Below are 26314 nucleotides of genomic sequence, written 5' to 3'. Positions count from 1 at the left end.
GAGATATTGCCACGAGTCACTACAAACTTTACACATCTAACAATGCATGCTCTACATCTAAAAATTAATCATTTACTCTGAACATAACATAAATTTTACACTCTCTTCATCTCTCTCACCAGAATTTTTGCCCTTGTTAACTTGGCACAATTTTTATTTTTAAGATATCACTTGACATGTATTTGATTTTGTAAAATGCCCAACACAGCCCTGATAGATGAACAGCCAGCTGTGAGATGTAGAGCCATTTCTTATGATTTTCATATCAATATTTCAAAATTTTCTGCAACTTTAAACAACAACATCTACAGTGGGTCAGTGAAGATCCGTATATGATCTGACCCGTGAAGGTCCCGGGGTAGAATAGGCCTTCAGCAACCCATGCTTGCCATAAAAGGCAACTCAGCTTGTCGTAAGAGGCGACTAACGGGATCGGGTGGTCAGACTCGCTGACTTGGTTGACACATGTCATCGGTTCCCAATTGCGCAGATTGATGCTCATGTTGTTGATCACTGGATTGTCTGGTCCAGACCCGATTATTTACAGACCGCCGCCATATAGCTGTAATATTGCTGAGTGCGGCGTAAAACTAAACTCACTCACCGTATATGATCTCGTCCCTTCTATTTGCTAAAAATGCATGAAGTTAAACTATCAAGCATGCAGTGGTGCAAACAAGGGCAGTGATTTTAAATGGTCAAACATTATAATTGTTATATATAAAAACGTGGGTGATTTTAAACAATCAAGCATAGAGTGATGTAAACCAAGTGGGTGATTATACACAATCAAACATAGAGGGGTGTAAACAAAGTGGGTGATTATACACAATCAAACATAGAGGGGTGTAAACAAAGTGCATTCATATACATGATGAAGCATAGATAAGTGTAAACAAAGTGTGTTATCATAAACAGTCAAGCATAGAGCATTGTCCAAAAGGTGGGTTATTATAAATGGTCAACTATAGAGTGGTGTAAACAAAGTGTGTTATCATAAACAGTCAAGCATAGAGCATTGTCCAAAAGGTGGGTTATTATAAATGGTCAAGTATAGAGTGGTGTAAACAAAGTGAATGATTTTAAGTTATCAAGCATAGAGCAGTGTAAACAAAGTGGGTGACTATAAACAATTAAACATAGAGTGGTGTAAACAAGGTGGGTGATAACAGGCAATGAAGTACAGAGCGATGTGAACAAGGTTTGATATTGTGAATGGTCAAGCATACAGTTATATAAAAAAGATGGGTGATTTTAAACAATCATCAAGCATACAAACACCAGATGTTTGATGTTTCAATGTTAACAGATTCATTCATCACAATCCAAACAAATTTTACACCTTACAGTCTGGCCAACTGTCACACATTAAATAAGCACATAATTGCAAACAAATGGTTCGATAAAACACAAGTAACCATTAAGCTGATTCATTTTAAACTTCCATTCCAACAAGAGGCACTGAGAAGCTAAGAAATCCTGTAGCTGTACCTGGCTTACTCTTGATGCTGCTAACTACACCTTAAGCTAAGCTAAAGCCAGAGTAAACAACAGTCAAAGAAGGATACCATCACTGTGCGACAATCAGAAATGGGAGACCAATTACTCATTTAATTATCACACACCGGCCATCAAACTTGCAAATTCCACACCAGACAACCAAGTCATGATAGAAGGTCTTTCGGGAGTCTTTGCTGGGCAATTGAGGCTTGGTATTTGAACCTTCAGGGCTGTATGAATAATGAGAGAACTTAACCAGGAGTAACTACAATGCTAAAAGTCTTGACTGCTGGGCAGTGTTGGAGAACTACCATGAAATCCATGGGATGGAATTACCATTTATAGATTGTATATTTTATGTGCTAATAATGGTACTGTCTTCTGTTTCATAAAACATAATTCTGTCCTGAATACTATGGTTTGTTGACGCCACTATAGTTGCAGTTTTTATGGATGCACAAAATATTTCTTACTGTTTTTATATGTTTATCATGAATAGACATGGAGAAAGTCTTATTTTTTTTGCCAAAGGTCAAGCATTGAGTTTGTTTCATGATGGTAAAAGTAGAGTTTGCATGCAGAATTTCTGAAGACTTTCTCATCCACTTTCTCATCCCACGATTATTATATGAAACGAAATGATGAATTAGTTAAGTGAGTGAGTGAGTTTAGTTTTACGCCGCACTCAGCAATATTACAGCTATATGGCGGCGGTCTGTAAATAATCGAGTCTGGACCAGACAATCCAGTGATCAACAACATAAGCATCGATCTGCGCAATTGGGAACCGATGACATGTGTCAGCCAAGTCAGCGAGCCTGACCACCCGATCCCATTAGTCGCCTCTTACGACAAGCTGAGTCGCCTTTTATGGCAAGCATGGGTTGCTGAAGGCCTATTCTACCCCGTGACCTTCACGGGTAAATTAGTTAAGCAAGTCATATGCAGTGAGTGTTGCGTGAGCATGGTGGCATGAAATGAGGTTACATGTCACATTCAGTATTTTATTGCATTTCGTCAACTATGAGGATACATTGTGTGCACTGTTGTCAGGTTCATATCTTGCTGTAGTTTAACAGGATACCATCTCAGAGACATTAAACTGACTCCAAGCTGTCAAGTATGTGATGGATACCTTTAATACTGAGCTTGTGCTGGGGAGCAATGATTTGTCAGATGCAGCCAATGGACACAACCACAACTTTTCCAGGGAAGGAAGGAAAGAAGGAGAAATATAAGAATGAAGGAAGTGGGAAAGAAGGGATGAAGTGAGGATGGAGGGATAGAGAATTGGAGGAGAAAGGATTGAGAAATGAAGGATCAGTATTAGAGAAATGAAAGAAGAATGGAGGGATAGAGAAATAAAGAAAGAAGGAAGGAATTGAGGAATCAAAACAAAAATGGATGGTTAGAGGAATAAAGGTAGAATGGAAGAATTGAGGAATAAAAGGAAAAATTTAGGGACAGAAATGAAGGCAGAAAGGGATGGAGAAAATAGGAAGGAAGGTTTGGAAGCATGGAATGAAATGAAGGAATGGTAGATGGATAAATGGAACTGTGAAAGGAAGGAGGGCCAGAGACAAGGGGACGGATGGAGGGAGGTAGTCAGAAAGAACTGTAGTCTGTGACACTATCAGTACCTAAGCCAATGGTCAGTCTACTGCTGTACACATTCATACTCATCTACATTGCGGCAAGTGTGACCAACAAATTCCCATGTGATGTACCTCTTCCGCATATCCACATCAATCTGAGTGTTTGCCTTACACTATGTATGCAATATATATGACACAAGCATGTGAATATCTTGAGCATGAACCAGATATGTCGTCAAGCCTTACGCCATGTACCGGTATGCAATATACAAGATACAAGCTTCAAATATGTCATAGAGCCTTACACCATGTATGCAATATACAAGATACAAGCATCAGATATGTCATAGAGCCTTACACCATGTATGCAATATACAAGATACAAGCATCATATATGTCATAGAGCCTTACACCATGTATGCAATATACAAGATACAAGCATCAGATATGTCATAGAGCCTTACACCATGTATGCAATATACAAGATACAAGCATCAGATATGTCATAGAGCCTTACACCATGTATGCAATATACAAGATACAAGCATCCGATACTGTAAATCACAAAATGTTTGCGTCATGATAGTTTTGCGAGTGGCGACCAACAGATGTTTTTACGTCACAATATTTTTGCAACTTGCCTTATTCTCAAAACATAGTTTAGTTTGACAGTTTCAAAGCTTACTTGCACCTGAAAGTTTTAACTGAAGTAAATCCAGTCACATATTAAAGTTTGCCGCACATCTTGAACACCATTTAGTGGAGTACTTTGGCATGTATGTTTTCCTAAAAAAAACACTTGCTGCATAGGCCAGAGAAGCTTAAAACAGTTCAAAGGGATTCAATTAAATGGAATGACTCTAATAAACTGGCACTGATGAAAGACCAGTGTAGTCAGTGTTGGCAAAGCTGTTGATCTCCAGATAAGTGTCATGAAACCTATCCTATGGTCTCGGCCTTTCGAACAGTCTCTAAGGACATAGAATGTGTGTTGCGTGGTAGGCGCTGTGTCTGGACTATCGGATGTACTGATTGAGTGACTTTTGTTCAGGTATCCATTGTTTGACATGTGACACGTGAGTACTTAGTAATGCGAGTAATTAGTCATTCCTTGTGTTATTGTCATTGCTTAATATATGTATTGTCTAGCTCTATTGTTAATTATATGCACTGGTGAATAATAAAGCGAAGACAGGACAGGTTGTTTGCTGATTATTCATTGCATTCTACCGGCAAATTGCGTCATGATATTTTTGCGAGCTCAAGTTGTTCGCAGTTTTTGCAAAAATATCATGCTCGCAAAAATTTAATGATTTCACTATGTCGTAGAGCCTTACGCCATGTATGCTATATACAAGATACAAGCATCAGATATGTCGTAGAGCCTTACGCCATGTATGCAATATACAAGATACAAGCCTGTGAATATCTTGAGCGCGAGCCAGACATGTCACAGAACCTTTTTAACACCATGTACACAAGATACAAGATATATGTGGTGCATGAAGCTGATATATTCCTCTTTGATCCTATAACTGCCTGCAGTACACTTCACCCCACAAAGGAACATCACTGATACTGAAGACCTGATGTATTGAAGACTGAAAACCTTACAGAAAATGTCTGTTAATTCAGACGATGACTGTAACCCATGTGAAGCACAATCCTGCTCATCTTGTAATCCCAATGTCCAGAAGTATGCTGAAATCCTGCATAAACATTCTCAGCATTACCACATTCACTGGTGTATATATACAGCTTATTAACCACTGTGTCAGCAAGGTTGATATCCAAACCCTTGCAGATTACACTAATATCTAAGGAGGATATTGGAAAATGCCCACGATTAGACTAGCCCTACTGTTTACAACCAGGTTACATTTCATTATGATTGTTTGCGGTTCATGAACCTCTTTTTAGTTTTTGATTCATTTCTAACACTTATTCCATGCATAAAACTGCTGCCATCATGGACACCCCATCTCCATTTTATTGAATTTGGTATGAAAGCAAATGGTGACCTATTTTCGCAATCCCCTTGTCACTTTCATTCCAGTGAGTTAGTGAGGTTGGTTTTATGCTGATTTAAACAGTACTGTATACCACCATCTATTAAGAAATTAGCTCCTCCATGTCGAGCATCTGCCTGGAGACTGGAAGGTTGCAGGTTCGATCACCAGCCATGTAGTACCAAAAGACATTAAATAATGGTACTTGTTGGTCCCTGCACAACAGTGTTTTGAAGGGGTGTTTGGGGCTGTAAGAACCTTGTCACCCTTATGATCTTATAAATAAGGTTATCTTTAAACAACAACCTTTTTTCAACCTTTGGCAGAATGACACACAAAGCATTTTGCCATGATATTTCCTGAATGGTCATAAAGGGAGATAACTCGAGATGACTTATTTTATGATAAAAATGTTTGAATTTGAGGTTTTGTTAAACGACAAGTGAGATACAGAAACATTTCATTTTGCAGATATATTTACTGACACAAACAAATTAGAAATTATGACAACAATTTCATTACCTGTTTGTACCCATAATTGTATAAGCCGACTCATTCGTATTGATAAGCGGCCAATTCCATCTAAGGTCAAGGTCAATTGTACATCCTGTGTAGAGTGTCATATGACAGATTTGACAAGGTGTACATTTCATGCACCCTATCAAATCCACCTATATGGTTACATATGCTTTGGCAATTAACCAATCAGAATTCTACAAATTTATCGTAAGAGTGGTAATGTTCTATATTGCTCGTCTCAACTTTTAAAATGCGACTCAAACAAGTTAACAAGTCATTTTGTGAACTGACATGGTGTGATACCACACCGATGACTGAAAATTTGATCATTTTAAGTACTGATGTAAGTTAGACAAACACAGTCTATTTCCTGTTATTCCATCATCAATTTTTAATTTTCTAGGTTTAGCTTTGCTTACCTAATTCATAGCATGGTATTTGGTATTTGGAGACAGATCTGAAGGAGAATTGTTCAGCTTCAAAACTCACCTATATTGTTTTGAGAACTGTAGATGACAGTGACTTTTACAATGAAATTCAACATCAGTCAATTTATTGTTACTTCAAAGCTTAAGATAGGACCAGGCAGGGTAACATCAACTATGACATAGTTGGAGATCAAAGCCTGACCTTTCACCCTGTAGCAGACACACTATCCACTAGACCAAAGAAGTGCTTGAATACTGTATAAGCGAGACTATTTTCCCTCCTTCAGGTGTATCTAACTGATGTTTATCGTATAAAGCACTTAAGATCCATGCATAGACTAAAACAACATTGATAACACAGCCATAGTTTCTGTAGCTAAGCAAACATTGTCTTCAGTTCTCCAAAAGGACCAACAATCAACTGAAATGATTAAACAAAATATTTTTGAGAAAATGCCAATTGTGCATACTGCCTACGTTATCGCAAAGGATGAATATATTTTTTGCCAAAATTGCTTGCCATAGATCATGAAGCATTAAGTCCATCCTAAAAGAGTTTGAGTGGAATCAACCATGCCAAGTTTTAGCTTCACTGCTTTGGTGGTTCCAGAAAAGAATTTCATTATATAGAATTCAATACTGGATGATGGATTGGCACCAACATCACAAGAGATGGACTGATGTGTGTGCACAAGAGTCCACCTTTCACAGTTGCAGTGGTGGAGGACGATGGAAGAAGTTCAATATATGAGAAAAAGATGGTGATGGTGAATAGCATCCCAAGACAAATAACAGCAGATAAATCACAGCAATGTGGTCTCCTTCTGAAATGTTTGTAATGTAAAACCTTGTTAATCTGACATCACTGAGAGGCAATCACAAGTTGGGGTACTAAGAAAGGAGGAGATAATATAGAACAATATATATTTTTATGGATAACAATTTCTTCGCACTCACGCAATAAAGAAATTGTTAACCATAAAATATTGTTCTATATTGTATGTCTCAACTTCTAAAATGCCACTCAATCAAGGATAAGATGAACAACTTGTGATTGGCAATACTTCAGTGAAGATTCTAACAAAAAGATACACTTGCAATTGATAACAGGCATATAACTTGCTTCATGTTACAAGGTCTATGAAAATGGCTCAAGAAGTAATAATGATAATCATGGTAAGTGCATTTATAATATATTAAACTCATAGCACTAACAAAGGATGCTCAAAGTGTACACTTGTATCCCTGAAAACCCAAGCTGCCTGTGAGGCACTAGAAGGTTAATAGTCATAGGACTTGTCCCACCGGGTAACCATTTTCTTCAGGGTAGACATATTTTTTAACATACTGTTATTTCTATTTGCAGACAATAACATGATGTGTTTAAAATTTGTGAAGCTAATGGAATGTTACCTTTAAGATAAGCTAGGTTTTCACAGGATCTTAGTAACTTTTTCACTTGGTCTGGATCAGACTAGCATTTTGTAAATGACAAAGTGAAATCATCTCACAATATGTACCAGTACCTGTGCAAATACGTTGCAATATGTACTCCACATAAAAGGATGAATAACAAAATGACAAGAATCATGTGGGTGTTTATTTGCATGTCATTAACCACAAATAATGCACTTTATTTCTGAACATGTCAGAAACATTGGGAGATCAAAGAGCAAGCCTGGTTGGGCAATATCCAATCAATTATCCATATTTTCAAAAGCAATGTTTGAATCTAATGACCCAGCTTTTTCCACTAATGCTCAAAGTAACAATTAAATGTTTCAATAAAATGCTCATCTTGAACTTCAAAGAGATGCAGATTGACTTATGAAACAATATTTAGACATCAAACTGCTAGAATTAGATTTGTCCTCACAACAGGTCAATAATGCAGGCCTGAATTTCTTCAAGTCATTTTTCTTGTGTTATCATGTAACGTTTAGAGTTACCTGCCCTTATCATATTTAATATATAGACAAAACAAGAAATCAAATGTGTTGTGTGGACAAAACACAAATAACATGGTTTTAGAGTGAAACAGTGGTTTTATGCCACTTTTAGCAATATTCCAGCAATATCATGGCAGGGGACACCAGAAACAGGCTTCACGTATTGTACCCATGGGGGAACCAAATCTGGGTCCTCAGCATGATGAGCGAACACTTTAACCATTAGCCTATGCCACCACCCCAAGTGGTTTCAGAGGGACCATACATAAGAGAAGTAGTTAGAAATAAATCTAATCTCATTTTCTTTCATTTTGAAAGATAGAAACTGTACCTTAAAATTCGCATAGAATCATTCAATAGATCAATATCTCAGTCCATCCAAAAAACAATGTCCAGTTTGAAAAGCTTCCTCAAACAACATGCATCACAAATAACTATGTTAAACAATTATTGATGTTAATTGTTTGTATATGGTTGATTTTGAATTACTATATTAGGCCAGACCAATTTTATTTCTTGTTTTACGGATCCGCCAGCTGTATTTTTTCAAGAATGAGAAAAAAAAATAGAAATTAATTTCCCCCACTCAAAAAATAAAATCCTAATGTTTTTATAGGCTAAAAATGTAAACTCACAAGAAAATACTTTTTGTGGGTTTTTTTTAACCATATTCATTTCATAAATTGCCAAAAGTAAAATATTTTGAGTATTTAGACGGAATATTACTTTGATTGGAAATTGTATTTGTATTTTTTTTCCCGCCTGCCTTTAGGTTTTCAGAGGACAAAAATCCGTAAAACAAGAAATAGAATTGGTCTGGCCTTATCTCAGTTCTCAACAGCAAACACATAAAAGAATCCTCTGTACAGTGGTGTTTGATTTGTTTTCAAATCTCCCAAAGAAATTCATGCTGTCTGATATGATGTCTTGAAACAAAATCAGAAATTCAGTGCTATTCATCATGTTCGCTGTCTACTGTAGCTACATTCACAGTATCAGAGCTTGTTACAGTGTGCTCAAAGCATCATGCCATCCAAACACTGAAGATTATCCATTCCATTTGACCTTCTTAGAAATGCTTTCAGTTAAACATGACAGTTATGGCATTCATAGCACTACAGAACAAGCTCCAAATAACCTACATAACTATATATCACCATACTTCTCTGACAATACATAATGCATTTCTCCCAATAACAATATCTGTCAAGGAAGCTATTGTATAATTTATTCCCCCAAAACATACAGATTTAAATTACAATTGTATTAAAAAGTTTGAATGCATTTTATGCAATATTGCATCACTGAGACTCACAGAGTTACGTCACATGGAACGCTCTTTACGAATATCCTATGCACAACTTGACGCTAAAACCAGTTCAGCAAAGACGGTCAACACCACATGAAACAGGTTTCAATGTACAAAGGAGGTGTTTACAATGTATGTTTTTGTCAGCATAGAGATTGCGATATGGTAGAATTGGAGATCAGCAGAGATTGCGATCGGAGTCTCTACTGGTAGAATCTCTGATCCTACTAGTCAAAATTACAATTAGTTTCCACTGAATTGTCAATTTCCAATTCAGCTGGTAAAAATGTTGATTTATCTGTACTCTCTCTTTGTCTGTCTGTCTGTCTGTCTGTCTGTCTGTGTGTGTCTGTGTGTGTGTGTGTGTGAGAGAGAGAGATAAAGACCTAAGTATTTTTGAAAATGTGTGATATTGTGTCTTTAAAAACACTGAAAATTATTGTGTAGTATAAACAACATAAAAATTAGAAACTAGTTTCAGAAAAAAGACATATATTTAAGCATTGCTTATCCTGTTTTTGTCCTTTATGCCATGGCAACAACAACAAATTTTGGACAGTTTTCATGCATCAAATATAAATACATAGGAATTTTGTTGAAATGTGGCCAAATTTGTTTTGTGTAAACATGCCATGGAAATCATCAATTCATGCATGTTTCACATGGACATGGCCTTACTCATACAGTAGGGATAGACTGGGAGTAAATAGGTAATTAACCTACTGGAAGATATTCCACGTAGATCATTCAAACAGGCATTGTGGATTGTGCTTTCCTAAACATGTGGTCTGTATCAAACAGATGATTAATGTCAATATCATATCGCTTAATCTCTGGCAATCTTGTAGGAACCAGTGGAAGGAATAGTCTAGTCATGCTAAACAAGAAATGCACAAATTACAGATTTGGTATGATTGATAAAGCTGTGTGGTCAAAGACAAAATCTGGAATTATCTATGGAAATATTCAGTCATTAAGCATGGGCAAATTCTGGAAGATGTAACAGGCATGAAGCACATAGCATAGCAAGGTTACATCTCTAACAGGCAGGATGAATGATAAATGACCTATGGAAGTTCAGTGAGTGAGTGAGTGAGTGAGTGAGTGAGCACACAGCTTTTAGTAATATTCCTACAATATCCCATCCAGGAACACCAGAAACTGACCATGCACATTTTACCTATTTAGTGTGCTGAGAGAATGCTTTATCTACTGGGCTAACCTTACTGCCACCACGACATACTAAAGTCCAGAGTAGTGTTAAATTTTTTTTTGTGGCATAAAAAATGAAAACATTCTTTCATAAATGTTCTGGAGATATTTTGACCAATTAGTCCTCTATTTCATTTCAACTTAACCACAACCATACATTGCCACTGAACCTATTTACTAAGAACTGTTTCCCATAAAACACATTATCCTTCTGTAAAAAAATATTGTAAGGAATATACAGCCAAGAACAAACAGTAATAAGGTCCAGAAGAAAATGTCATACTTGGCCATCACAAGGATCAATGAAATATGCATTGACCACACAGTAAAAGACGTCATGCATATTCATGAGGTGCCAAGCTCAGTAGATACCCTCAACAAAATAGCAGGCCTGTTGTGTTCAGGAATGATTAAATGAATAAACATGAGAGGTTGCAGTCAAGGTCTGTAAGCTTTTATAGCTATGTGGCTTGGAGCTGTGACAGGATTAGCTATTCAACAGGAAGACCCCCACTTATTGGCTGTGACCTTGAGTCAGGTTAGGTAACCAATGGTCCCCCAATTAAACAACCTCGATGACACCGCATAACATCCAGCCTGCAGCACCTCATCACTTCCAAAGTCCCATTACAGGTGGCAGGGATTGTGTTAATAATTGATTGTTTTTGGTTGGCCCAACTGATCAACACATATTCTGGGTAAAAATAAAATGTTCAGGCCTAAATTTTAAAATGAAGATGTGAAAGACAGAAAATTTCTCTAATCTCTGGTAAAGTGTATTTACTTTAAGTCTTGAATAAGTGCCAACAAAAAGGGCTAGCACTTTTCATCAAGGTGGTTTTGGTGGCTCATTTACATTAAAATTTATATCATAGGACACTGGACATTACATTTCTCACAATGTTATCCCCAGTCACTAATCCATTATAAGCCATTGACTCACTATATTACAAAATATAAAATGATACATGATGTTTCCATTGAAATAATGAGGTAGCACGTATAAAGAAGTTGAGGAACATGAAAAATTCAGTCTGTTAAGGACCAACTTACTGTACAAGAATGTTCCTGACTGTCAGACTTCACACCCAAACACAATTTATAGTATGTATAATGTGTGTGTAGAGTGTCATTCCTGCTTTTGAAACAAAGATTGATTAATCTATGTTCATCATTTTTGGGGTTTATGTCATTGATTCTTCTCATTATAAGGCTGTCAAAAACTAGATTTCATTCATTGCTTGTGTATAAACTAGTAATAAGGCATCTGCAATGCCTGTAATGTTTGTACTCTGTTCTCCGCCAAGAATCTAGCATAAGCCAACAGCAATGACCAATAATGTTTCATGGTCTGTGATTAGCGGACTACCAACAGGTACCAACAACCTAAACTTTTTATGATTTGCCTCATTAGGGATGAATAATGTAAGCAAGCATACAGAACTAATTGATACAAAAACCAGCCTCAATGAAATCAAGCTGAAATATTGTATCAGATTGTTTAAACTTGAACCTGGATAGATGTTTTTGTCAGCAAATGATACAGACTTTCACATACAGTGGTAAACATTGCTATTATTGCCCACCATCGATATACATTATTGCTCACCATCGATATACATTATTGCTCACCCATGATACACATTACCTCTCACCAGTGACAGACAATACTGCTTGCAAATGATATATATTCCTGCTCACCTAGATATACATTACTACTTGCCCATGATATACTTGATGGCTAATCAATGATGTATATTACTGCTCATTAATCATATACATTACTACTTGCCAGCTATATACGTTATAGCTCAATAATGAGCTCACAAATGACATACATTACCACTTGCTAATTACATACATTGCAGCTCAATAATGACATACTGGTACATGATGGCTATCTAGTGATATACATAACTACTTACCAATGGCATACGTAAAACCTCAACAATGATATACATGATGGCTCACTGATGATATACATTACAGCTCACCAATTATATCCATTACATGCAACATATGTCATATTTGGGATTTCACTTTCTCAGTAAAGTACAAATTCTATTACTTTTTTGGTTGAGTCCCATCCGAGATTCGAACCAGCACCCTCAGAGTCAGGCACCTAATCACCAGCACACAAAGTCAGCCCCCTAACCTGCTCAGGCACCGCGACACAAAAATCGGACAACCGGTAGTCCAGACTGCGTACTAGAATTTGTACTTTACTGAGAAAGTAAAATCCCAAATATGACGTATATTGCATTTGACCACTTTCTAAATGGCATCGTGTAATCATAGCTTTCGGCCATGGGAGTCAGGCCAATTCACACTTATCAGAGGGGTACACAAAGTACCTAAAGTAGTCTCGACTACCAGTTGTCCGACTTTCATTTTTGTGGAAGTTGCAGTGGCTAAGCGGGTTAGGCGGCCGACTTTGTGTGCTGGCGATTAGGTGCCTGACTCTGAGGGTGCGGGTTTGAATCCCGTATGGGACTCAACCAAAAAAGTAATAGAATTTGTACTTTACTGAGAAATTGAAATCCCAAATATGACATATGTTGCATTTGACCCCTTTCTAAATAGCATCGTGTAATTATATCCATTACAGCTTACCAATGATATCCATTACTGCACAGTGATATACATAATTGTTCAACATCAATAATATAATACACTACTGCTTACCAATGATATACTGCGTGCCTCCAATCCATGTTGAGAAGGCTTTCCTCTTTGACAGAGGTGAGCCCGGGTGAGACCGAGAGTGAAACTGACCATCAGTCCTGATGTCAGACATTGAGTGGTGAGGAAGGTCATCCACATCAGTCACTGTCACAGTGGGCAAGTCTGTCAAAGACTGACTGTTGTTCATTTTCAGTAGTCTTCCCGCTTTCAGTTACAGTCCTCAAGTTTAGTAGGTCATTTCTTGCATAGAAATATACATGAAATTCACGATGACTGACACACGTATTTCACCAATCAGTTGATTCAGTTTCCATCTGTTCTGCTGTTTCTACACTATGTAAATGACTCAAGTCTTCCAATTATATCTGCACACTTCCTGCAACAAGAACAAACTCTACACCACAGCTTGTAATGTAATTTTCATGACACTGACAAGCTAGCTACTGCAATCTTGTAGGATGAACCTCATGGAATGCCCAACACATTACATACAGCATTATGTTCATGAAACATCTTGAGATTCCACATATCTACCATCTTACCACAGTAGAAACCTGGATATTCCTTCAAAATAAACATCATTCTATCTATGAAAGTAGCTTATCAACATCTACAAGCATCCAAACCTACCAATATGATTGACACAACACACACTGGACAAAACTATTATCACTTGACCAATACAAGAAGATCATCTACCAAGAGACCTCCCAAATATCCCAACCCACCAATCTGATCAACAAAACACACACTGGACAAAACTACCATCACATGACCAATACAAGAAGATCATCTACCAAGAGACCTCCCAAACATCCCAACCCACCAATCTGATCAACAAAACACACATTGGACAAAACTACCATCACATGACCAATACAAGAAGATCATCTACCAAGAGACCTCCCAAACATCCCAACCCACCAATCTGATCAACACAACACACACTGGACAAAACTACCATCACATGACCAATACAAGAAGATCATCTACCAAGAGACCTCCCAAACATCCCAACCCACCAATCTGATCAACAAAACACACACTGGACAAAACTACCATCACATGACCAATACAAGAAGATCATCTACCAAGAGACCTCCCAAACATCCCAACCCACCAATCTGATCAACAAAACACACACTGGACAAAACTACCATCACATGACCAATACAAGAAGATCATCTACCAAGACACCTCCCAAACATCCCAACCTACCAATCTGATCAACAAAACACACATTGGACAAAACTACCATCACGTGACCAATACAAGAAGATCATCTACCAAGAGACCTCCCAAACATCCCAACCCACCAATCTGATCAGCAAAACACACACTGGACAAAACTACCATCATGTGACCAATACAAGAAGATCATCTACCAAGAGACCTCCCAAATATCCCAACCTACCCATCTGATCAACACAACACACACTGGACAAAACTACCATCACATGACCAATACAAGAAGATCATCTACCAAGAGACCTCCCAAACATCCCAACCCACCAATCTGATCAACACAACACACACTGGACAAAACTACCATCACATGACCAATACAAGAAGATCATCTACCAAGAGACCTCCCAAACATCCCAACCCACCAATCTGATCAACAAAACACACACTGGACAAAACTACCATCACATGACCAATCCAAAAATTTCATGTGCCTCTGCGTGTCCTAACTGACACACTTTCAGTATTCTAAGAAGAGAAACATAGGAAATAATTGATATAAAATCTCCAGGTTATACATCCAGCTAAATTCAAGAATGACTTGACAAATACCTGTGTTCTATAATTAAGTGTTGTTATGGTCTCTGTTTAAATTTTGCTTTAAGTTTGAGGACATTTATTTCAAATAAGAAAACTTTAAATATTCATGGGACCAAATGTTAAGCCCAGAAATATTAAAGGTGTGATAGATGCAGTCTGTTGCAATTCAATCACATGTACATGATTAGCAAAACAGCATCAGAATTAGTACTGAAACTTTCACATATAGCAACATTAAATCAAATCAATATATTTAAGAAAGAAGTCAAATCGTTAGAAGTTACTCCACCCAACTATTGCTATGAAGGATAGTTCTATAGTCAAGTGATATCATTATAATGTATGATAATAATCATATAAGTTCACTCTTATATTTTTCATTAAAACCTATCATGAACGGAAGTTTATTTAATTGTTGTAATGTCATCATTCTTCAGGAATTTACCTATTTCCCATTAAACGATAGCACTTCATAACCCAAGCAGACAGGAAGATGTTCAATGTTCAATGTTCAAAGTGTGTAATTCTTTGATCAATATACCCTTCTCGAGAGAGTTAACAGACAGATAATGCACAAACCTTCAGAAATAATGGATTTTCCATTTTCAACTTAATTACTGTTGTAAGTCCAAATGAATAGGATAATAGGACATGGTATAATTAACTCATGGTGATAAAATCAAGGTTTTGGATTGGCTTCACATCTGCATATTCCAACATTGTGTTCAGGTAAAGGTGGTTGTCAAGGTAACGTGAAATCGAAAACTGAGAATTAATGGCATCAAAATAATCTGACGTTCAACTTAAACACAGCATTATGACTTCAAATTCCATTTGAATATATGATTAAAGATGCATGCAAAATTTAAACAAAAGAACATCTCTATTATTTGTTAAAATATGACATTGCTTCTTTTACAAAAGACTTAAAGTTTGAACCCTTATCACATCAAAGTAATCATAAATATAGGTTATAACAGGAGTGTGTTTTGGGTTGGTTAATATCCTGCATTGGGAATAAACACTGTTTTCAGCAAGCCTTGCGAGCTAAATACATAGTATTTATTCCTAATGCCGGATATTAACCATCCAAAAGCACATGAGTGTGATAACCTATTTATCATACAATGTCATTCTTACTTTATAATTTAAGAAAATGCAATTTCATTTGCCAGAGATCATGAAACTAAACATCATGGAATGTGCCTGTATATCAATGGCATCACAAATATGTGCATAGTAATATGTGACATCACAAGTTCAGTGACCTAATTTTATACTGCTCACTCATTTGACTGCATTACATCATCCAGTTCCCTATGAGCTTTTAAGAGTGTATTGTTGTCAACAAATCTTAGCTTACATTTGGAAAATAACAAAAAACCTGCATGGAACTTCAGAAACCTTCAGTTAACCTTTTGAGCAACAAGTACAGTATAATTGTCGCGTGACATTGGTCACCTGACAGATGGTTGGGGAACTGATGTTGGTGTCTTTGTAATTTGTATCTTCACTTTGTCATCTGCTCCATCTGTCATAACCAGGCATGAATTTTCTGGGATGAAAGCACTGACAGAACCGTAACCATGGGGGTCAGTCTAAACACAACTGCCGACTCTTTTGCCATGTTTCTCTACACCGTGAAAGTAGTCCCTAAAATTTGCATATGATCTCTCTAATTTGCATCGATATCTGCATATGATCCAAATGGATACCAAAAATATCCACTGGCTTTATCCTGCCGAGACCCTATGTAATCCATTGTATGATAAGATTCATTAAATTCTGGATGAAATAACGAGCCTAGAGCTGCATACAAATATGAATGGAAATAAAAACCTCTCAAGACATACATGCTCACCACAGAAGTGTTAGAATAGACTCCAGTCAATGCAGAACTGGAAGTACTTTTCATCAGTGACCACAGTATCCCAGCACTAATAATCCAAAGTTATTATTATTATACAAAGAGATAGGCAAACTGTTTTCACAAACATGTCCATGTTATCAGACAGATCAAACTCTGGCGCTATGTCACTGCCAGGGACAATGATGCACCAAACAACATAGTAGCATATAGACACCATGTGGTACCTCTCCAGAAAACGAACCCTTCTGGAAAGAAAATTGGGAATCTTCAAACTGTAAACAAAGTTTGAATCTTCAAACACTCTCCACACAGGCGGGTTTCAAGCTGATAACCACACTATGCACATCACATCATTTTCATGTTTTTAGCTATTTTCATTAGGTGTGTGTTTCTGATATGATGACAGATTTTAGAACATTTATAGTTTACCTCTGAGGATTATTGCAAACAGCACCAAGTTGTGACTGTTTGGGGTCACATCTCCTTGTGTATGAGAGTTTAGAGCCCATGATCTTGATTGCCTTGTAAAATGAACATCAGATCTAGATTCTGTGATGGAAGGATAAAGACTTGGCACCAAATAGCATGTTTATGACTTGACGTATCATCAACAATCACCGTGATAGAAGACACACAGAGAAATATTTATGATATTATGAACACAAATATAGACTTAATCTTGAATGTTATGAATGCATAAAGATTATGAATCGTATGTCAAACATGCATTTATTCCTCACCAAATGGAATTTCACAAAATACCGAGTTTTCACTAACACTGAATTTCCCATCAATACCGAATTTCATACGAAAATAAATTTCTCATTGATTCTGAAATTATTTCCAAACACAAACAGAGTTTAACCAATACCTTAATACTAACCAATATGTATGGTCCAATCAGTTCTTAAATTCAGCCAAATACTTCAGTTGTCTCTAATGCTAAACACAAGACTTGCAACAGATCACCATCTGAAGTCATCATTAGTACTAAAATTTCAGCTTGACGGAAGTTTTTAACAAAGCTTAAGTTTTCACCATGGATAAAATTCTCATGAATGTTGAAGTTCTCACCAATACCAAAGTTCTCATGAAAACCCAATTTCTCACCATTATTGCAATAATCACAAGTTTCCACTAGTTTTGATTGGTGACTGACTTTTCCACAAATTCTGAAGATTTTACCATGTCAAGTCTTTACTTATTGCCAAGATCAAACTCACTACTATGACTGATATCAACTAAAAATTTATTACAAATATCGAAATTAACTGACATTGAAGTTTTCACTATTAATAATGTTATAGTATACATAAATACTAAACCTATCATCAATTTGAAAGTCATTGCCAGTAAGAAACAATCACTGAAGATGACGGTATTACCAATACATGTGAGTTAGTGAGTGAGTGAGTGAGCGAGTGAGTGAGCGAGTGAGTGAGCGAGTGAGTGAGCGAGTGAGCGAGTGGAGTTTTACGACGCACTCAGCAATATTCCAGCTATATGGCGGTGGTCTGCAAATAATCGAGTCTGGAACAGACAATCCAGTGATCAACAACAAAAGCATCAATCTGCACAATTGGGAACCAATGACCTGTGTCAGTCAAATCAGAGAGTGACCACCCAATCCCATTCATCACCTCTTACGACAAGTAGTCGCCTTTTATGATAAGCATGGGTTGTTGAAAAACCCTGTTCTACTCCAGAATCTTCAAGGGTCATTACCAATACAGAAGCTGGGTGTTCACTACTAAATCTGATAACAAACACACTTAAGATTATATCGACAATGTTACACTTGATACCAAGACCAAAGTTGCCTAGAATGTTCCAGACTACGACTCAGTGGAGTAACAGAGTGTTTCCTGATTTTCACAACGAAAAGAAGGTTTGATTCCAATCATGCAAACATAATGTAAAGCTGGTCTGTGACAGAATGTTAAATATTATACATGTATATTAAATAACATGCTTATCTGAAGGTTCAGCAATGCATACATGTTACAAATATTTTAAATGTTGACCTTTTGTGTCCAGTATTGGGCACATCCCTTGAACATTCTTCGGGAGTGACAAGACTTACTTCTCCTTTATTGCTGCTTCACAAATGTTTCGGTTGCATCACTGAGTTTAGTTTTACACCACTTTGGCAATATTCCAACAATATCATGGTGGGGGAGACCAGAAATGGCTTCACACATCTGAACCCAGATCTTCAACATGATGAATGAACGTTTCATTCTGAAGAGGATTGCTGACTAGCTTGACACATGTCATTGAACACACTTTGTCTAGATCAATGCTCATGTTGTTGATCACTGGTTTATTTGTTCCAGGCTCGATTGTTTACAGACCATCATGATATAGCTGGAATATTGCTGAATACAGTGTTAAACAACAACCAAAACATTATTGATTTAAATATGCAACTACTGCCTAATAATTTCATGAATTCCGCGTAACAAGAAGTCTAATTTGGTCTTCTGTATATTTACATTCTCTTCATCTAACAGCTAGATGCAGCCAGACATACGAATTTACAAGGTTTGGGAGTCTTCTAATATGAGGTCAAACAGAACTGCTGAGAGGGCCAGGTTTGCAAGACAGAATAACTATAAGAATCAGTCTCTAACTGCTTGTGAGTACCATATTACACTGATCAAACTTAACAGAAAATGTAACAAATCTGAACCAACACCAACCACAAAATCAAGAGATCATTCTCTGCTGTAATAAATTAACATAATGAAATTGCAAATTTCAAGAAAACCGTTAATCAACATCTCCTGAACTACATTTACAGAAAGCAGTCTCAATTTCCTAGAAAGGTCATACACAGTTTCGTGGGGCAGACTTCCTTGATATACATCATTGATTATTCTTATCTGTAAGCTATAGACAGGCCAGGCCAAATCTATCATTGGTTTATCAGATGGCAATTCTGCTAATCAGATAATCAAGTAAATACCTTCACTATCTGAACTGTGAAGAAGTTAGGTTTGACTTTACTAAGGAAGTAAAGCCTCAGATGTAACCAGAACAGAGGCAGATGCAGAGTTTAGCTGATTTCCACTATATGCAAACCAGCTGTGATGCATATACTGTTACTACAGCAAAACATACTGGACAAAAATATTTAGGGATATATGTAAATTTTGAAACTATGAAAAATTATATGATGTATTTATTCATTGACATACTGATAAAATATCAGTCATAAAAATACCAATATCCCTAACTTATTTTGTCCAGTATAATTAGTCAGTTAAATGAATAATAAAAGTCTGTGTCCATCTTCTTCCAATATTTTAAACAGTCATCAGTCTAGCATTATTCCAACGGGTATATATGTGGAATTAAATATAAATTATTATTTCTGTTTATCTTTGACCTTAAAACATTCACCTTTGTTTAACTTATAGTCAACATTTAAACAGTTTGAGATTAATTTTTCATTTCCATATATATATTTTTAACCAACTGTTTGCTGAGGAAGAAACAATTCAGATTAACTTTTCATTTCCATATATATATTTTTACCAACTGTTTGCTGAGGAAGAAACAATTCAGATTAACTTTTCATTTCCATATATATATTTTTACCAACTGTTTGCTGAGGAAGAAACAATTCAGATTAACTTTTCATTTCCATATATATATTTTTACCAACTGTTTGCTGAGGAAGAAACAATTCAGATTAACTTTTCATTTCCATATATATATTTTTACCAACTGTTTGCTGAGGAAGAAACAATCAATAAACATGCATAAAATCTATCTAACCCCGACATTTTTGGAAATTGTTTACTTACTCAGTGTGACCCAGGATGAACACAACATATCAAACTCTCCTGGGAAATATCAAGGTGATGTACTTCATTTAGAGATAAGGATTTGTGGCTCATAACCAGTATCTATTTCTTGTCATATTAGCTCTTAATTGATATTAGTAGATGAGAAACACATTTTGTTGGTTTCTCTGAAATTTTATAAAAAAACAGTTAAGTTTACCCAATTTACAATGGATGAAACAGTAGAGGTTTGACTACATTTCTTGTTCAAGGTGAAGCCATATGTAAAGTAATTTGTAGTGTTTAATTCTGTGTATGAAATAAGGAATGACTAGCTGAAGGTTTAGACGCTGTGAGAAAATATAATGAAACTTTATGCAAGATAATAGAACAGTCCAACACCATTGTTGGTTGGTTGGTTGGTTGGGTGGTTGGTTGCCTGGTCTGTGGTTTAACACCACAGTCAGTAGTGTTCCAAGTATATGACAGCAATCTGTAAATAACTGAGTCAGGACTAAACAATCCAGTGATCAACATCATGAGCATCGATCTGCAATTGGGATACGATGACATGTGTCAACTAAGTCAGCAAGCCTGTGCACCCAAGCCCACTAGTCGCCTCTTATGACAAGCATGAGTTACTGAACAAGGGATCTACATAAATTCTTGGTGTTATCATTTAAGGTCCAACACAACTGAACAATACATGAATAAAGAAAGAATGCTACCAGACAAGCCTCTTAACACAAGACAGCAGCAAGTTCAGCAGACCAATGTTAAAACTGACAGTATTTGACTATTCTGAAAAAAAGTAAAAACACACAAAAATAATTTATACTAAATATTTCGCTCATTTGAATAAAATACGCTTTTGCCTAAATGCCTTAGTTACCTTTCAGAATGTTCAGTTTATATTTGATAGGAATGTGTCCATGATGCAGTCATGCTAGATATTTGAAGTGATGTGACCAAAGTGCATCATAATTGAATTACTTCTGAGCACACATCAGAAGATTAAGCCTGATTAAATGCTTCTCCCAAAACAAACAATTAAATGAGTAAACATTGTATAGTGCTCTCTGTTATTGTTACCCAAAGCCTCTAGAAGCCATTTGTGAAATGAGCACTTAATGGATGCGTTGAACTCCAACAGCTTCACCTGATTGGGAAGAGTAAACGTTGTCAACCTGATGAATAATTCAGGGGACGTTACCGTAAAGTATTTGTCATGCTACAGAAAACTGTTGCAATAGCCACCCAAGGTGTACCTTGAGAAATGGCTTTCACTTTTATTGACCCAGAACTTCCGCAGCACATGTATCCATCTTTCTGCAAGTTACAGGAATTCCTTGACAATTCCAGTGCCAGACAAATTGAAAACTGTCCGAGTCCTAACCATGAGTGTAAGTATAGCTCTACAGACAATCACGCCTGAGATCGATACTTTCAGACATATTTTCTATGAGAGTATACACACAGTATAATTTTGATAATTGCATGTGGCTGTGAAAAGCTTTTGGCCATAACAAGATTGTAGAAATGGAAGGATTTAAAACATGCAAAACGACTACAATCATTTTCAATGAATTTTGATGGGATTACCTTCTTCCTTTCAAATCTTGCCTTGGTTGGCAAAATTTAGTTAGCATTGTGTAGACATGAATCAACATCATACAGCTACTTATGGTTTTCTTGTACTCCAAGACTGAAACATGAACTGAGACTGTTGGAACTGCTGACACTCTACTGTGCAACCAATGTTGCATCATGTGCAAGAAAGTGCCATGCACATACTAAGATCTGATGACCACATTAAGCTATGGAGTATTACATCAAATGTGTATCTTCTTCCAAAAGGAATGTTGTGAAGGAGCTAGGCATTGTCCTATTCATTCCGAAATGAAGACAATTTATGAATCAGACTTGGCATCAATATCTGCTGAAGATGAAAGCTATCGGTAGTTTGTAATGAAAACACTCACAGAACAAGATTTGAGATCTTGCTGTCAAGGTTTCCGCCATATCTTGTCCTCTGTTTGACCAAGTGACACACATTAGAGTAACTAAATCTAAGATCATTGTGACATGACTTATAAATACTTCTGCAACACTATCAGTTTCTCCTTTAATGGCAAATACAGAAAAAGGTTACATTTTCCATAACAAAGCTTTCGTTTTCTCAATCAGTTCATGGTTTCAAATGACTCAGACCAAATGATACAATCGTAAATTAAGCTAAAATGTGTTTGTATTATTGTTGTAAATACAACAGGCCTATATTTTTAGGCATAGAATGATTAAAAAAAATATGGCTGTTACAGGCCGAAATCTTTCCTGTGTCTTGCTCACAGAAATGAGATACTTTAACCATAAACGAGCATATTGTTGTGTCTCCCAAGTATATTGTGAACTCAGGTTCTCAATGTTGAGGTGGAAACAATAAGGAACATTAAAGTCACACTGAACAATGTCAGTGCACAATGTCTTCAGTCTGTTACAAAGTTAATCAGATGCTTGAATTACAAGTGCAAACCTTCTATAAAGACATATTTGCTCTTGGTAATCTGGTGCAATAATCTTGTATAACAATGTTACAGCAGAAGCTGTCAAAACCAGAATCTGTCCAATCTGGCAAGTTGTCAACACCAGCATAAAATCTCAGCTCCATCCATGGCTTGTACATTTACCATCAGCTCTACAATCCAGCACTTTGTCTAAACCAGATAATTTCTTCAGTCCCATCCATGGCTTGTACATTTACCATCAGCTCTACAATCCAGCACTTTGTCTAAACAGGATTATTTCTTCAGTCTCAATGAGTGCCGGCTTAGACAGCTTCCACTGTATATTCTGGGACAAGCAGTGGTATTCTGATTAATTGAAATAATCAAAGATTGGTCACAGTGACCAAAGGTGTCACGGTCTGAAAACATGTTTATTGTTAGAAAACTCACTTCACTTACTGAATAGTCTTGAAGGAATATTTCACTCCTATTATGACATCCATGCATGTATGTATGTCTGGCTACTTGCACTAGCCTTCAGCTGCCAGCTCACTGAGATACCACGCCACAGTCAAGCATGCATACCCCATGTATACAGACTCCGAGCTGACCAGTCCTTGATGTACCCATTAATGCCCAGCGCCAGGCACAGACCAACAAGTACATGATTACTCATTCATCACTTGAAAGTAGCAAGTTGCATCATTTTACATCAGAACAACTGAGAACCATGTTATACTGGTATACGTATCTGCATTAACAATAATTGCAATAAGTTTCTAACAATATTATTCAAACAAACAGCTATCACCCAACCCACCCCCCAAACATGGCAAGTAATTCTACAGTGTGACAGTGTTCTTCTTACAGTTGATTACATATGGTTTTAGAGTTTAAAGGTACAGCTACTCATTACTTTTAAGACAGACTTTAGGCCAGGGATAATACTTGCATTAGTTTGATGACACACTATTCTTAAAATTACAGTAAATAGATACAATATAATTAGAAGTATGTTGGTTATCATCGCTAACCCTTTTCAATTATTAACCTGTTTAAAACAGGTACATACACATGACAGGCACATACATATACATCATTTACTGGATGTTATCACTTAGGATCATCAAACAACTTTGCTGTAAACATATATTCACGAACCATTTTATAATATTTTTAAACAGAAAGCTGAATGAATCCAAGTTTCAGTCAGCAATATTCAGCTCTTTCTCATGTAAATTAGCATGTCTAGACTGGCCAGGCACTGAATAAAAGCATGAGCCATGATCCCAATGGGGATTCACAATCAACAAATTCAATGAAACCGACAATTCTTGGGACCTATGTGTCCTCCTGTTCCCATGTGAGGCTTGTAATGGCATATACTTATATACAGTGCCATTTTCAGACAAAATATCTAAATACCATATTTACCACAACCAGAGCTCCAGTTTCATAGAAATTTGACAAATATGAACACATTTGTAAACCATATTCAGGTTGAAATTTGCTATCAGAGCTCTGGCTGCCGACAACTGACTTAGTGCATGTGTCAGTGCAGATGAAACATTTCGACAATACTGACTTGCAATCATACAGGTTCTTGCCCCTTTTGTAGTGCAACATTTTATGACTAAAATTTGAAAATGTCTGCTGTAAGGATGTCAGGATGTGAAAAAGACAAAATAAGCTCGATGTCCTGGGTCTCTTGGCTCAAGATCAAATTATCAAAATGCAACACATCAGAGTGTTATTTCATGAAGGGCAATTAGTTTACTGTATTGTGACTGAGTGAATTTAGTATTATGCCACATTTAGCAATAGTCCCACAATATCGAGGTGAGGAAACACCAGAAATGGGTTTAACACATTGTACCGATATGGGGAATTGAACCCGGCTCTTTGTCGTGACAAGTAAATGCTTTAACCACTAGGCTACCCCACCACCACATTCACTGTACATAGGTATTGTGAACACAACAAAGAGCACATCCAATAGGACGATGAACCTATGTCCAAATTATTCCTTACGCTATAAAATAAATATACATCAGAACACGATTGTCATGTATATCTTCACGTTAACTGTGTGGTGCTCATAACATACAAATGCCTGTTTAACTGAAATTTTAGAAACCCATACTTCAAATTTATTGAGAATTTCTGATGATAAAGTGATGGGTCTTGTCACTATATTTTGACTGAATATGGTCAGGGGTGCATATTACAGCAAATATGGTAGCCTAAAAACAAATCTGTCCTTGACATCTTTCATCCTTCCATTACACATGTAAAAAGCTGATATAATCATGACACTATACGGGATAAACCACTAAACAAACAGTTTGCTCTTTTCCTAAATGTCAATCACAGGAGAATGATCCCAGCGTTGTATCTGTAGACAGGTTAGTGCTTTTTGCATCATCAGCTTCCAGTCGTAATCTCCACATTATCCAACATACAGTTCTGTCAGGACATCATAAGTGCTAGCTTCCTGCAGTGCTGCGGGTTTACTACCTACAACAAGTATGACATAGTCTGGCCTTGTGTTCAGGGGCTGGATACTGTTGAATAACACTAACAACAATTATAATTGATTCACTTATAACTTAATTTATTTTTTCTTCCCATTTAAGAATCTTTCATGTTTTGTCTAACTGGGAATAGAATCCTGGTATTGGGTGAAACAAGCTAATTCCTTAACAACTTGGCTACTTTAAATTTAAACATATATTTACAATTATATATATTTATAAAATTAACCAAATGATGTCTGTTATCATATCAGTAGCTATTTAAGCAATATTTTGTTTGTTTATGAATGTGGATCCTACTTTACACACACAAAAAATGTTTTTAAACCAAACAAAGTTGAACTTCAAAGTAGGACAGGCTAACACATGAACCAGTGGGCCAACACAAATTAGATTTTCAGATGTATTTACCTAAACATGCCAAAGGTTACTATATGTACATTTACATTGACATACTATAGGTTTGATCAATGTTAGAACTTCATTTAAAAGTTTCAAGGAAAAATTTCATTAACAATTTAAATCTGTTTAAAATTGATATTAAAAGTAAATAAAACTGAAAATAACATCAGTCCCTTCTCTTGCAAATACTGATTAAATATAAAAATCAATCACAACACATAT

At 36.4% G+C, this 26314-nt stretch overlaps 1 protein-coding gene across 4 annotated transcripts in view; it reads right to left on the bottom strand.

Annotated features, from left to right (window-relative positions):
• LOC137299179 (dual specificity calcium/calmodulin-dependent 3',5'-cyclic nucleotide phosphodiesterase 1A-like) overlaps positions 1 to 26314 on the bottom strand; it is a 525403-nt gene that overhangs the window by 188997 nt on the left and 310092 nt on the right. The window contains exon 1 of one of the 4 annotated variants that reach the window (XM_067831742.1): positions 13207 to 13477. The exons of the other annotated variants lie outside the window; for them this stretch is intronic. Within the exon in view, the coding sequence (XP_067687843.1) occupies positions 13207 to 13393 (187 nt within the window). The 5' untranslated portion in view covers positions 13394 to 13477. Of the gene's footprint in view, positions 1 to 13206; positions 13478 to 26314 lie in introns of those variants that run through there. 4 annotated transcript variants of the gene reach the window in all.

The sequence above is a fragment of the Haliotis asinina genome, chromosome 10, assembly GCF_037392515.1.
Source record: "Haliotis asinina isolate JCU_RB_2024 chromosome 10, JCU_Hal_asi_v2, whole genome shotgun sequence".
Classification (NCBI taxonomy): Eukaryota; Metazoa; Mollusca; class Gastropoda; order Lepetellida; family Haliotidae; genus Haliotis; species Haliotis asinina.
The sequence above is the reverse complement of the archived record's forward strand: the minus strand, read 5'-3'. Positions and strand labels throughout refer to the sequence as shown.